At 44.7% G+C, this 14331-nt stretch overlaps 2 protein-coding genes across 6 annotated transcripts in view; one reads left to right on the top strand and one right to left on the bottom strand.

Annotated features, from left to right (window-relative positions):
- The window catches only part of SLC44A1 (solute carrier family 44 member 1), a 155217-nt gene extending 141614 nt beyond the window's left edge, over nt 1-13603 (bottom strand). For 3 of the 5 annotated variants that reach the window (XM_059657554.1, XM_059657553.1, XM_059657555.1), the window contains exon 1: nt 13337-13599. In XM_059657554.1, coding sequence (XP_059513537.1) covers nt 13337-13372 — 36 coding nt within the window. In that variant the 5' untranslated portion in view covers nt 13373-13599. Of the gene's footprint in view, nt 1-13336 lie in introns of all 5 variants that reach the window. The other 2 variants (XM_059657551.1, XM_059657552.1) reach the window with 2 other exon arrangements.
- LOC132212232 (protein FAM117B-like) overlaps nt 13336-14331 on the top strand; it is a 44983-nt gene continuing 43987 nt past the window's right edge. The window contains exon 1 of the mRNA XM_059657559.1: nt 13336-14078. Within this exon, the coding sequence (XP_059513542.1) occupies nt 13436-14078 (643 nt within the window). The 5' untranslated portion in view covers nt 13336-13435. The remainder of the gene's footprint in view (nt 14079-14331) is intronic.

Here is a 14331-nt window from a genome sequence, read left to right as displayed (position 1 = left end):
GGGAGGCAACCAATTAATGTGTCTCTCACATGGATGTTTCTCTTTCTCTCTCTCCCTCCCTTCCTTCCTTACGCTCTCTCTAAAAAGCAATTGGAAAAATACCCTCTGGTGAGGATTAACAACAACAAAAAGAATGTACTTGAGAAGGAGTATTTCAAGCACTGTTTCTTAAAATATGTTCTGCAGAAGCATAGTTCAAGATATAATGACAAAAATTAAGGACAAATTAAATTCAATGAAGGCCAGTTAAGCAAAGTTAGTTAAATTGGTTTCCTGGAGGTAAGAATAAGGAGCAAAGAGCCCTTAATATGCTAATATGCATAGGGGAGAGGAAGGGGAGGTATTGGGGAAGTGGTATGGAATGAGCAGGAACTTCTCCAATTTTTCTTGACCTCAGACCCTTCCTTGGAGGACCATCTTGGAGGAGCATCCTGATGCTTTGGGAGTACCTCCTTGGGGAAACACTGATTAAAGTATCTTACATGAGAACATTTGTATCCTTAAATGGGATGGCACATAGCACACCACCCACTGAGGGTAGAGCCTGGTGAGGAGCAGGTCCTGGGAAAGTGTTCCTTCCCCACAGAAGGCTCCCTGCTCCGTTTGCTGGTCACATGTGTTTCCACTTGGTCTTGGCTTACTTTCTCAGATTAAGTATAAGCTTTTAAAAACTATCATCAAAACTAGAACTGCATGCAATTTTAAAATGAAGTGTCTTATTAAAGTATTAGAGGCCCAATGCATGACATTCGTGCACTTGGAGGGGAGGATCTCTCAGCCCGGCCTGCGCCCTCTCGCAGTCTGGGAGCACTCGGGGGATGTGCAACTGATGGCTTAGGACGGCTGATATCCTTAGTGCTGCTGCAGAGGTGGGAGAGGCTCCCGTCACCGCCGTTGTGCTCACCAGTCCTAAGCCTGGTTTCTGGCTGAGCGGTGCTCCCCCTGTAGGAGTGCACTGACCACCAGGGGACAGTTCCTGCATTGAGCATCTGCCCCCTGGTGGTCAGTGCGTGTCATAGTGACCGGTTGTTCTGCCATTCGGTCAATTTGCATATTAGCCTTTTATTATATAGGATTATTTCCAAATCCTCATAACTAAAATCCCTAATGTTTTTCTTGTTGAAAATGTATGGCTAGCTCCAAAAAATACTTAATAAACTAGACTTAAAACTTGATGTCTTTAATATATTTTTATTGATTTCAGAGAGGAAGGGAGAGGGAGACAGAGACAGAAACATCAATGATGAGATTCAATTATTTATATTTATTTTATTTTTGTTAATCCTCACCTGAGGGTATTTTTCCATTGATTTTTAGGGAGAGCGGAAGGGAGAGGAAAGATAGAAACATCGATGTGAGTGAAACATAGATTGGTTGCTTCCTGCACAGGCCCTAAGCAGGGTCTGCCCAGGCAGGGGAGGAGCCTGCAACCAAGGTACATGCCATTGATTGAATTTGAACCTGGAACCTTTTGGTCCACAGGCCAACACTCTATCCCAGTGGTCAGCAAATCGCGGCTCGTGAGCCACATGCAGCTCTTTGGCCCCGTGAGTGTGGCTCTTCCACAAAATACCACGTGGGGGCGCGCACGTACAGTGCGATTGAAACTTCATGGCCCATGCACAGGAGTCGGTATTTGGCCTGGGCGAGTCAATTTTGAATAAGTGGCGTTAGAAGACGTGGAGGGGGGGGGGGGGGGTGTCGGTCGGGCAACGGGATACGCAGCGCGGGGGAGGTCCCAAATATCAACAGTACTTAAACTATATAGGTAGGTTAATAACAATGTACCTACCTATATAGTTGAAGTTTAAAAAATTGGGCTCTCAAAAGAAATTTCAATCGTTGCACTGTTGATATTTGGCTCTCTTGACTAATGAGTTTGCCGACCACTGCTCTATCCACTGAGCCAAAGTGGTTAGGGTTATGAGAATCATTGATCAGCTGCCTTCTGCACGCCACCAAGCCCGCAGCCCGGGCATGTGCCTCAAACCATGACCTCCTGGTTCACAGGTCGATGCTCAAGCACTGAGCAATACCAGCTAGGAAAAACTTGTCTTTAGAATTGTTTTTACAACACTTGATGTTTTAGAATTGTCATGAAAATACAAAATCACATGCAAGAGAGATGTGAAAAAAATTAGGGCCTAACAAATAAGGGATAAAACTCACATAAATATGCTGGTTTTTTAAAAAATATATATTTTATTGATTTTTTTTTTACAGAGAGGAAGGGAAAGAGATAGAGAGCTAGAAACATCGATGAGAGAGGAACATCGATCAGCTGCCTCCTGCACATCTCCCACTGTGGATGTGCCCGCAACCCAGGCACATGCCTCTGACCGGAATCGAACCTGGGACCCTTCAGTCCGCAAGCCGACGCTCTATCCACTGAGCCAAACCGGTTTCGGCAATATGCTGATTTTTTAAGTGCAGTTTAGTAAAAAGTAAAAAAAAAGAAAAAAATTCAGCTTTTGCCCCAGTGGTGAAAAATCTCTGCCTTGGTATTTGATCCTAATGTGCATGCTAATCATTTGTGCTACAGTTAACTTCACTGTGGCCGGTTTTTCTTCACCTTTCTCTTTCCTAACAGCTCTGTAGAGCCTTGCTGGTATTCATTATTAAGTAATGTCAGCAGCAACTACATTAACCTTTTCAGAGTCCATGGATCTCCAAAGACTGACTAAATATATACACTTATTCTTTTTTTAAAAATATATAATTTTATTGATTTTTAGAGAGAGAGGAAGAGCGAGGAGGGATAGACAGGAACATCGATGAGAGAGGAAGTCATTGATCGGCTGCCTCCTGCACCACCCCCACCAGGGATGGAGACTGCAACCCGGGCATGTGCCCTGAGTGCGAATCAAACTGGTGACTTCTTGGTTCCTGGGTCAACGCACAACCGCTGAGCCACGCCAGCTGGGCTATACACATATTCTTTATTTAACACTGTATTCTCAAGAATCTGAGTTAACAGGAAAGACCACAATAGTAGTCACACCTAGTAAACTTACGGCCATGATCGACTTGTTCAGATGTAAGTTCTTAGAAGAAAGGACAGAAAGGCCCAGGAGAAAATGCACAGTGGTCAGGGGTTCCCAAAGTCTGAAGTTTATAACCACCACTTACACAGGCTCTGCTCCAAATTTTCACACCTTGACCTCTAGTTTGAGGTGCACGGATTTATAAGTAATATCATCCCTCCCATTATAGATACACGCACACACATACATAAACCAACTCACTCTTTAAAGTGAGTAAAGGGTACACACAATCTCTGAATTTAAGTGACAGAGAAGTGATATCTAAGGTGCATTTAATATGCTACTTAAATGTAGCAATTTTCAGTGCAGCAGGAAATGGCAGGCTTTCAACTACTCTGGATGTATACTAAGTGGGGGACCTTGGGCAAGCTAGCTGAACTTTCTGAGCCTCTGTTTCCTAATCTGTAAAATGGGGCTAACATTGGTACCCATCTGAGTTGTGGGAATAAAATGAAATTATATGAGAGCAGACAAGTAGGGAAACAAGTGCAGAATAACCCCCAGTTAATGACTGGTCATCACTATTCCCTGCATTCCCTCCCTAGTTGTCTGCTCTCTTATTTCATGCACTTGCCTTCCCCTCAGAGACCACCCATCCTTAAAAGCATCTCCTCTATGCAAATGACCTAAAGCCTTTTTTGAAATCTAGTGCTGGGTCTTCGATTGCCTGTGGGAAATTGCCACATGGAGGTATGAACATCAGTATCACCTCAAACTCAGTCTATATAAAAGTGAATTCATATTCTCCTCCCCAGGTACTAGTCTCCATCTCAACTCCCATGTCTATCAATCACAAGGCCTTTCTCCAATTATGTGGCATTCTAATCTGGCTTTATCTGTCTCCTTCATCCCACATATTGAAACTAAGTCAGGAAGGTCTGTCCTATTTCGACTGCGTAATGCCACTTCTCTATTCCCCACTTACACTATTTGGTTCCAGTTAGTGAACAACTGCCCGGATGCTTCTGCTTTCCCTTCTGCCACCTCAGGCACAGACTATGCTGCCAGGTGAAACCTCCTTCAATCATTCTCAAAAACCCTCCATGTCAGCCTGTTTCTTTCCCCTTGAAATAATGAATGCTTTCTCTGCATGTAACCTCTCTTCTCTCTACTTCAGCCAGGAGGACTTTTGAAACTGACATGCACTACGTTAAAGGCTTCCTTGCCTTTGCTCAAACCATTCCTTTTACTGGTATGTCCCCTCTTCTCCCTACTTTCTACTAAAACCTCTCTATCCGCCTATTCTTTCTAAACCTATCCTTCAAGGCCAGATCAAAGGTCATTTCCAAGAGTAGTCTCCAACTAGTCCACCCTTCTTGGTTTCCCCAATTTCCTGAACTCCTAACCACCCAATTTAGCTTGTCCTTACTATTACTGCTATTTATTTCACCCATAGCAGTCATCTTCTTGACTACTTAAAAATTTTGTAAGTCAGGTCTTTTTTCCAAATCCCATACACAGGATTTTTAAATTTTGTTTTTATGGAAGAATTAATGGATATGAGGACATCCAAGAGATTTAGTTTATATTAATATTGTAATGTCTAAGATTTGTTCATGGGTTGTGCGGTTTGCTACAAGCCAATGAGGTAGGTTTTTTATTTTTTAGATATATCTTTTTTAAAAAATATATATTTCATTGATTTTTTTACAGAGAGGAAGGGAGAGGGATAGAGAGTTAGAAACATCGATCAGCTGCCTCCTGCACACACCCCACTGGGAATGTGCCCGCAACCAAGGTACATGCCCTTGACTGGAATCGAACCTGGGACCATTCAGTCCGAAGGCCGACGCTCTATCCACTGAGCCAAACCGGTTAGGGCAAGGTGGGTTTTATTACTGTTTCCATTTTATAGCTGGGGAAACTGAGGCACCAAAGGTTAAGGATTTGACCCACATAACCCAGATGGTGACAGGCCTGAAATTCAAAACCTTACAATCTAGTTATACAGTCCATACCCCTGCCAGTACAAGATGGGGTTCAATTCTCTGAATTCTAAGAGCCCTTTCGAGCAGCAATAGGGAAAGGATTTCTTACAAGGACAGCAAAAGGTCACTCACCCATTAAGTGAGGATAATTTCATTGGGGATAATGGCAAAATGAGACACATATTATAGACAAAATTCAACTGGATTTTATTTTAAAAATTTTTACACCAGGAACAATTATGTTTAAAATTAAGTTCTTTTGCTTTTACAGATAATGCCACATGGAAAGATTCTTGCATATAGAATAACTGTACTTTTGGATTACTAAGGATGTCAACTTTTTTATGGATTTCAATGTATGTTGTCAAACAGTGTCCCCACAGGGTCATTTCAATTTATTCAGCAAATCAATAAAAGTCTACTTGAGTCAAAACCACACGAGCAATTAATATTATTCTGTTAACTTTTACCAGCATTTATAAACCCTTAGACAAAGAGACTTCACTGTTTTTTTTTCCCCCATTTTGGAAGAGAGAGAAGGTTTTTCCCATTTTAGAGAGAGAGAGAGAGAACAGGTTTTTCACATTTGGGGACCCCTCTCCAGGGGGGAGTTTGTATATGCTTGCAATAAATTTCCACACTTTTGCTTAAAATCCTTTAGTCTGCAAATTTTTATTCTTCAAACTTCGTAGGACAAGAACCTGCAACAAGAGTTGCAGCTTGCCATTCAGGGTATCATCAGCTTGCAAGCCACACAGAAACAGGTAGCTGACCAGATGTGGTCCATGGGCTATAGTTTTGCCAACTTCTGGTTTTAACTGTGTAACCCATTTGTTTATTGCTTTAAGTACTCAAGGGGGAAATGCATAAAGCTGTGAGAGTTTAATGATGAGATATAGCCTGGTTTGAATGATTAAGGAAACTTTTCCAAATAAGGGATTTTTAGGCTGAAACTTAAAGGATGAGTAGTAGCCAGCCACAGGCAGGGAGAAAAGCGAAGAGCGTTCTAGACAAATGAACAGCATGTGCCAAAGCCCTAAATTAAGGAATACAATTGACGGAAGAATCTGTGAGGTCTAAGCACAAAGACTAAGAAGCATGGCCTGAGATGACACTGGAGAGAGATGGAGAAGAGCCCACAGAGGTCTTACTGGCTAGGGTCTGGGATTCTAGTCTTGGTCCTACGAGCAATCCGAAACCACTAAAGTCGTTCAACTAGGAGAGGGAAACAATCAGCTTTGTATTTCCTTAAAGATCACTAAGACTGCAGTACGGAGAAAACTTAGAAGGGAGCATGAATGGACAGGGGGGGATCTGTAAGCAAGATTCTGGCCAGAGACGACAGAAGCTTGGACTAGGGTGTTGGAAGTGGTGTTTAGAAGGTTAAAAAGGCAACATGTCATGACTAGAACCTGCTACACAAATGAAAGGCAGATTTCCCACATGATTCAGGTTTCCAGTTTCCATGCCAGGAAAATGGTATTATTCAGGGAACCAGAGATACTGGAAAAAGTGTGTATGTGTGTTATACACATTTTGAGTTCAGTTTTAGACATGCCAAGTTTGAGTTATGTACAAGATATCCTAGTGAAAGTGCTACGTGATCAGATGGCTAGAAGGATTAGAGGCTAGGACGATTTGTTTCAATTTAGTATTTCAGTAATTCAGTTTGGGAATTGTCGGCATATGGGCTGTAACTAAAACTACAGAAGGAGATGAAATTACCTAGAGAAAGAGCATGGAACAGATACATTCAAAAAAAAAAAAAGAAACTAGACCACCAACTTACACCATACACAAAAATAAACTCAAAATGTATAAAGGACTTAAACATAAGACGAGAAACCATAAAAATATTAGAAGAATCCATAGGCAGCAAAATATCAGACATATGTCGTAGCAATATCTTTACCGTTACAGCTCCTAGGACAATGGAAACTAAGGAGAAAAATAAATGGGACTACATCGAAATAAAAAGCTTCTGCACAGCAAAAGAAACCAACAAAACAACAAGAGAATCCACTGCATAGGAGAACATAGTTACCAATGTTACATCTGAAAAGAGTTTAATCTCCAAAATTTATAGGGAACTCATACAATTTAACAAAAGGAAGATAAACAATCCAATCAAAAAATGGGCAAAGGACCTAAATAGATACTTTTCGAAAGAGGACATACAGAAAGCCAAGATACACATGAAAACATGCTCAAAGTCACTAATCATCTGAGAGATGCAAATCAAAACGACAATGAGGTACCATCTCCCACCTGTCAGAATGGGTATCATCAACAAATCAACAAACGACAAGTGATGACCAGGATGTGGAGAAAAAGGAACCCTCATGCCTGCGGGTGTGAGTGCAGACTGGTGCAGCCACTGTGGAAAACAGTATGGGGTTTTCTCAAAAACTAAAAAATGGAACTCCCATTTGACCCAGTAATCCCACTTCTAGGAATATATCCCAAGAAACCAGAAACGCCAATCAGAAAGGATATATGCACCCCTATGTTCATAGCAGCACAATTTACAATAGCTAAGATTTGGAAACAACCTAAGTGCCCATCAGCAGATGAGTGGATTAAAAAACTGTGGTACATCTACACAACGGAATACTATGCTGCTATTAAAAAAAGGAGCTTTTACCATTTGCAACAGCATGTATGGACCTGCAGAGCATTAATGCTAAGTGAAATAAGCCAGTTGGAGAAAGATAGGTATCTCACTCATATGTGGGATATAATGAACAACATAAACTGATGAACAAAAATAGATCCAGTGATATAAAAGCATCAAACAGACCATCAAACCTCAGAGGGAAGGGGGGAGATCAACCAAAGGACTTGTATGCATGCATATAGGCATAACCAATGGACACGGGGGGGGGGGGGGGGGAGCAGCCAGGGAGAGGTCAATGGGGGAGAAAGGGAAAGGGAGGGGAGGGGAGGGAACAGCAGTTTTCAACCTTGGCAGCTCATGAGAATCACCGGGGGAACTTTAAAAAATTCTGAGGTCCAGGCAGTACTCCTGAACAAATAAAATCAGGATCTTTGGGAGTGGGCACCTGGCATCAGTGCTTTTTGAGTTCTCAAGTGTTTCCAGACTTAAGACATTAAGAATGACCAGTACTACAGAAAGATCAAGAGTAAGAGACTAAACAGGTTTCTAGTCCTAGCTACCTTACTTTAAGGTATCTCTGCCTCAGACTACTTCATATCTCCAAATTCTAAACTAGAATTTGAGAAGAGTGAGATAGTAGGACTAATTTTTCTCTAATATCCCCCAGAGTCCCAAAAAATCTGAGCCAACATTATAAAATTAAAATATTTTTCTTGGGGGGGGGGGTGGTTGGGAAGGCAATAGAAAACGGGTATTAACCAATTACCAGTAGAATATAGAATATATTTTTATAAGTAATTATCTTCCCCAGCCAGTAATTTAAAATTTTTTTATTGATTTTTAGAGGGAGAGGGAGAAGGAAAGATTGATGTGAGAGGGAAACAAGGGTCCAACGCCTCCCACACGCCCCAAACAAGGAACTGAGGCCACAACCCAGGAATGTGCCCTGATCAGGAATCGAATAGGCAAGAGTTTGGTGCAGGGAACAATGCCCAACCAACTGAGCCACCCTGGCCAGGGCCAGCCAATAACATTTTTAATGAGAGAAGTGATACATCAAAGAGTTTTGTAGTATTTGTTAAGCCTGGGAAAATTCTAACTGGACCAATTTTGCTATATTGTACTATGTTGCTCCCCAGCTAGTAACTGCAAGGACTTCAAAATGGTGGTATGGATTTAACTTGGAAATTGCTTCATTCAAAATTTTATTGAGTGGACCATTTCTAAAGTTAAAGTGAGCTGCAATTTACGATCTGGGAAGCATGCATGTGAACACAGAAGAGCACTCGGAGTCAGAAGGCCTGAGCTGAAGTTTGGATCACTAGCAGCTCTGTGACGTCTGCCAGGTTTCCCAGTCTCCAAGTCTCAATTTCCTTAGCTGGACAATGGAAGTTCAGAGTTACCACAGAAATTAAAACATGAAAATGGCTGTGAAGAACAGCAATATTTTACTTTTACATTATTTCTAGCCAATTTTAACACTAATTTTCATTTACATTTTTGAGGAGTTGCTCTTATTTGCTACCGGTACAGTATTATGAAGGAGAAAAAAACCAAAACCAAAACTATCTTCACGCCATGACCTTTTTTTGTTCCAATAAGAGCAAATCTACTTTGCTGGACATATTTTAATGGAACAACTTAGTCTCTGTTGGTAATTCCCACTACATTTTTCACATTTCATTATCATCTGACTTCAAATCCCACAAAGCAGATGGAGACTACAGTATTACTTAAAAAATCTGTTAAGGAACAGTTAACATACTCAAAAGTTAACCAGTATTTATGAACCACTTGATTGTTTTTCATTACTCCCACGATACAAAAGCTAGAAAAAAAGACAGTTAAATGTACAGCTCTCAATTTAAAGACCACGGGACAAAACGGTAGACAAGTAAAATTTCTCCTGAAGTCAGACAGATGGGCAGTTTGTTCAATCAGAGCGACTGTCCTCCATCCCTCCCACAACGTCTAAGGTTAGAAGGGATGGACAGAGAACTTCAGAGCGCTTGCAAACTCTCCTGGCCTCCAAAGCCCTGCTGTGAGAAATAATGATCTAGCCATTAACGACAAAGACTTAGGGCAATTTGCTAAGTAATCTTTCAAAAGCTTCCTTCATTCAAACTGGTTTGTCAATGGGAAAGAACATTTCATAAATCTAAAGATTTACAAGTGAACTTTTAAGTTTAACAGTATAAGAGTAGAAATTATGTCAGGTTAGAACAGAACAAACGAATTATGGAGAGTTGGGAATAAATTTTAAGAGTCTTAGGGAGGATTAGTGCTGAAAAAAAAAAACACCTCAAGAACACTATCTCACTTTTATGTTCTCTTCAAAGAGATTTTTAGGCAAAGACTATCATGTGTTGGCTTGTTTTGAGCAAGTATTAACATTAGCAAACAACTTGTAGTGGCTACTAAAAAAAAAAACACGAAACATAATTAAGAATCCTATAAGAGCCCTGACTCATTAGGCACGCTTAAGATTCTTAGATGTACACACCCAATACAGTAAAATTATTTTGCCAATAACCTGTTCCTTCAGCAATAAAATACAATACAGAATATGACACTTTCCTTTGAACTAAATCCTAAAACAGGATAATTATTTTGGTGGCAAATTATGAAAATAATACCAGGACAGACTATAAGAGATGAAACAGTTTGGAAGACCATAAATTCTCTTATGAGACTCTACAACAAAGCAGGGGAAAATAAAAAGTGAATCTCTTCTAGAAAAAGAAAACACACGATATTTACATTGATAAAACCTGCCAGGGTTTTAACATCGCTGACAGTGCCACTGAGAAAAGCTCAGTTGAAATGCAGATTACCTCAAAGCACAGTGTTTTGATGTGCCTTGCAGGTTATCATTAGAGTTTGCAGACAAGCTCTTTTAAGATGTTATAGCCCCTGTTCCAAAGGAAACATAAGCATTGAGCAAAGCTCCCAGGAGAAAAGGAAAAACCTACTCAACTTTGCAAACTAACAGGATCATAGACAAAATAGGAAGGAATGTGAGGAAGGCAAGTGAGTGAATCTTAATTCAAACAGTTCCTAGAAGAGGATGCTTGGTGGAATTAGCCAACCAGCCCATGAAAGTCAAACACTTGGATCAGGGCTGGATTCACAGTCAGTGTTACTTGGCAGCCAGATGTTCAAATCTGTGTACCTAATTCTGTTCATTGACTGCTGCTGAACAACTGTACAAGGTATGGAGGGCGCTGCGGTGGATACGAGAATGGGGAAAACAAAAGTAGTTCCTATACTCAAGGAGTTTACAATCCAGCAGAAGGGATGCAAGAACATATTCTGCTTCTAAGAGAGGTTCGAGGTAGTGTGCAGGTTCTCAACGGGAGAAGACTGCCTCTTGTATCCCTATTTTGTTTCAACATAACATACCTAGATACAGTATCATTCTAAAGCTGGTGATGCTCCTGAAAGGAGCATTAAAATGTCAGCAGACTGGTAACATTTCACAAATGAAGAATGATGCCAAAAATCTCAAGTAAGGGGGGCGGGGGGAGGGAATGATGAGCTCTTTGGCACAAAACCTGCTTCTCAATGCTCCACTGAACACTACAAGTCCCTAAAGCTGAACTTCAAGGCATGTGACAGCTGCTGATTGGTAATAGGAATTCACAGGAAAAAAAATGCACCCCTTGGGGTGCGTGACATGCATCCTGTCTGTAGAACATGGCATGAAGGAAACAGTGGCTCCAAGTGGAGAAAAAGGCAAAGAGGATGTATGTGACAGCGTCCTGAAAAGTATAATAGGCAGCCAGACAAATGCCAAGACTCACTCACTACCTGTTATCAGAGCAGAGTTTTGGTGCAGCATCCCTCCCAAAATTAATTGTTCAGTCACTGAACAAGCCATCTGTAAATTACCAATACTTTCCTGCCTTACAGGTATTTCACCATCAAAAGAGGATGTGAAGTTACCCGGTTCTTTAAAGAAAGGCAGTATAAAAGATAGCTCTCTTTGGTGAAAATAACATTTAAGTAAATATGAGATGAAAATACCCAACTTGATTCCCTCCTCCACCCAAATATCCCCAACCAGTTGAAAGCTATTGTGTAGTTCTACACCGTCATTTGTTAGTAAGAAAACTCCGGTCTCCTGACCTCTCCTTCATAGCACCACATAATAGTCTTTCTTTGCTATTCTAACTAAATAGGAAGGTTTAACTAAGCCAGTCAGCCTATGAAAAACAACAACACATGGGTAAGCAAACACTAAAAAAAAAAAAAAAAAAACAACTGGACAAATAGAATGGGTACTTGATAAAACATAAATGTCCTCCATTCATCTGCAATTCTAGTCATTTTCTCTCTAACAGATCGCAGGTTATTTAAAACTGAGTTATATATAGTCATTTAGCAGCAGCAAAACACTTCTGGCATTATCACACATGCTAGATCTCTGGAGGAATTTTTTCTTCCAAACTAGAATTTTTCTTCACCAAGAACCCATCAGCCTTTATTTCTAAAAACAAAAGCCCTTGCCTCCCCGCCCCCCCCCAAAAAACACACAAAAAAACCCAAAAACAAATCAAAGCCCACCGTTGAATTCTGCGCTAATGAAACGGTGTGATTACATCCCAGGCGTTGTCAGAGCCTATTTTTCATACAGCACCACCAGACAGTTTGATGCAGCATTCCTGATTGCTTTTTATCGTATTTGTAAATACACTCACTAATCCACTCAATTGGGCAATTTACAAACAGGTCCTCTCAGTTATTAGTGGCCAGCAGTCAAGTCCTATTACATTTGATCCTCGCACAGTTGTCTAAACATTTCCATCCCCAGGTTAAGGGCTGGGATCCGCAAGGGAGAGGGAGGTTCGCGAAATTTGGATGGGGGCAGGGAAGGAGCGAGGAGAAATCTCTGCATCTCAGCCCTCGGCGACAACAGTCAGCCAGTGCCCACAGAAAAACTAAATTCGGCACCTCTTCCTCCTGTTACACTGGCAACAAAGAGGGAGTTTCCGTAGCGCTCCCGTCACCCCTAGGTGCCCAAGCCCCTTCCCGGCCCAGTCCCGGGCTGCGGGGGCCTCCGCGTGCAGGGAGGCCGCGGAGCCCGGGGTCAAGGCACAGAGGGGGGATGGGGTGGGAAGCGAGCGGGTGGGACGTGGGCAGCGGGCCCTGGAAGGGCTGCGGGACCCGTTTAAACACCCGAACCCGATCGGGGGGCGGCAGGCGGGAGAAAGGGGACCTCTAATGTAGCAGAAGCTGGACGAGGGGAAGAGGGGTGAGGAGTCCATGCTGGGGGCACTCCTCCTGGAAGCACAGAAAATAGTGGGTGAATAGGAAGGGGGGAGGCTCCGCCAAGCTGGGAGCAGAGGGGCCAGGCCCAGATGCTAGGGAAGGGGATGCCACCTGGGGCGGAGAGGAGGCGCCCGTGTGGCTTCTACCTGCGGGCGGGCGGGACGGGCCGCTCAGGTGTGACTGGGAGGTGAGGCCGAGTCGGGAAGGGAAGGCGAAGAGCTGCGGGCGCCCAGGGGCCGCGCAGAGGCGCCCGCGGGGAGGCAGCTGCGGAGACAGCGCGGGGGCATCTGCGGGACAGGCGGGCGGAGAGGCGGGGGCGGGGGCTCTGGAGCGCAGGTGGGCTGCGGGAAGGGCTGCGGGTAAGAACGCGGGCTGCGGGGAGGAAAGCGGGCTGCGGGGAAGAAAGCGGGCGGCGGGCGCCCGCGGTGGGCGCGGGGAGGCATCCGGGCGGGCGGCCGGGAGGCGGGAGCCCTCACCTGCGCGGCGGAGGAGGCGGAGTTGCAGCAGCCCATGGCGGGGCCGGGGGAGCCCGGAGGCGGCGCCGGGCGCGCAGCTACGCCCCGGAGCCCCTCGGCATGCGAGCCGGCGGGCGCCCAGGGAGGGCGCGGCCTGGCCCCGCACGGCTCGGCGGCGGCGGCGGCTCGGACGGCGGCGGGGACTCAGGAGGCAGCGGGGCTGGGCGCGGGCGCCGGCCACATCCCACGGCGGCGGCGGCTGCGCGGCTCCTGCTCCGCTCCTGCTGCGGCAGCTGCTCCCCAGCGGAAAGGGGCGGGCGGCGGCGGCGGCGGCGCCTCCCCCTGTCCCCCGCCTCCCGCCTCCCGCGCCCAGTCCCTCTCCCGCTCCCTCTCCCGGGCCGCTGCCTCCTCAGCGCCGCGCGCGTCTCCCATCAGACTCCCCGCCCCCAGTGCAGCGCCGCGCGGGCGGCCGAGCGGCGGCGGCCAAAACAAGGCCGGGCCCTTTGGCGCTCGTCGGAGCCTGCGCGGTGTCGAGCCCATTTAGCGGTGGCACCGAGGCAGAGCGTCGGCTCCGGGCGAGAGGGCGCCCGAGGGCTGGGAAGGCTCGCGGCAGAAATGGGGCCGGGTTGCTTCCGGGCCCGGGAGACGCGGGCCAGGCACGCGGAGTTGCTCGCTGTCCCCGCTGGGAGCGCAACTCGAAGTCCTCGACGGCCGCTTGTTAACCAGAGGAAAGCGAACACAATAAACCTTCCCTGCAGAAGGGGTAAGTGATGGAAGACGAGGAGGAGCAAGCATCTGTTGCCACCGGCCCCATTTTGCCGATGTGGAAACTGAGCCTTGAAACAAAAGCGTAATGAAAGGCACCCAAAAAAGTTACCCAGGGCCGTATTGGCTCTGTGGAGGGTAGTCCACAGTAATCAAGCAATCATTCATTCATATTTTAAAATTTTACTGAGGACATACTAAGTCCCAGTAACTTGTAGGCACTGGGAGTGAAGAGGTGAACAAAAGAGGCA

This window comes from Myotis daubentonii, chromosome 11 (assembly GCF_963259705.1).
Source record: "Myotis daubentonii chromosome 11, mMyoDau2.1, whole genome shotgun sequence".
Lineage (NCBI taxonomy): Eukaryota > Metazoa > Chordata > Mammalia > Chiroptera > Vespertilionidae > Myotis > Myotis daubentonii.
This window is presented reverse-complemented; position numbering and strand designations above follow the sequence as displayed.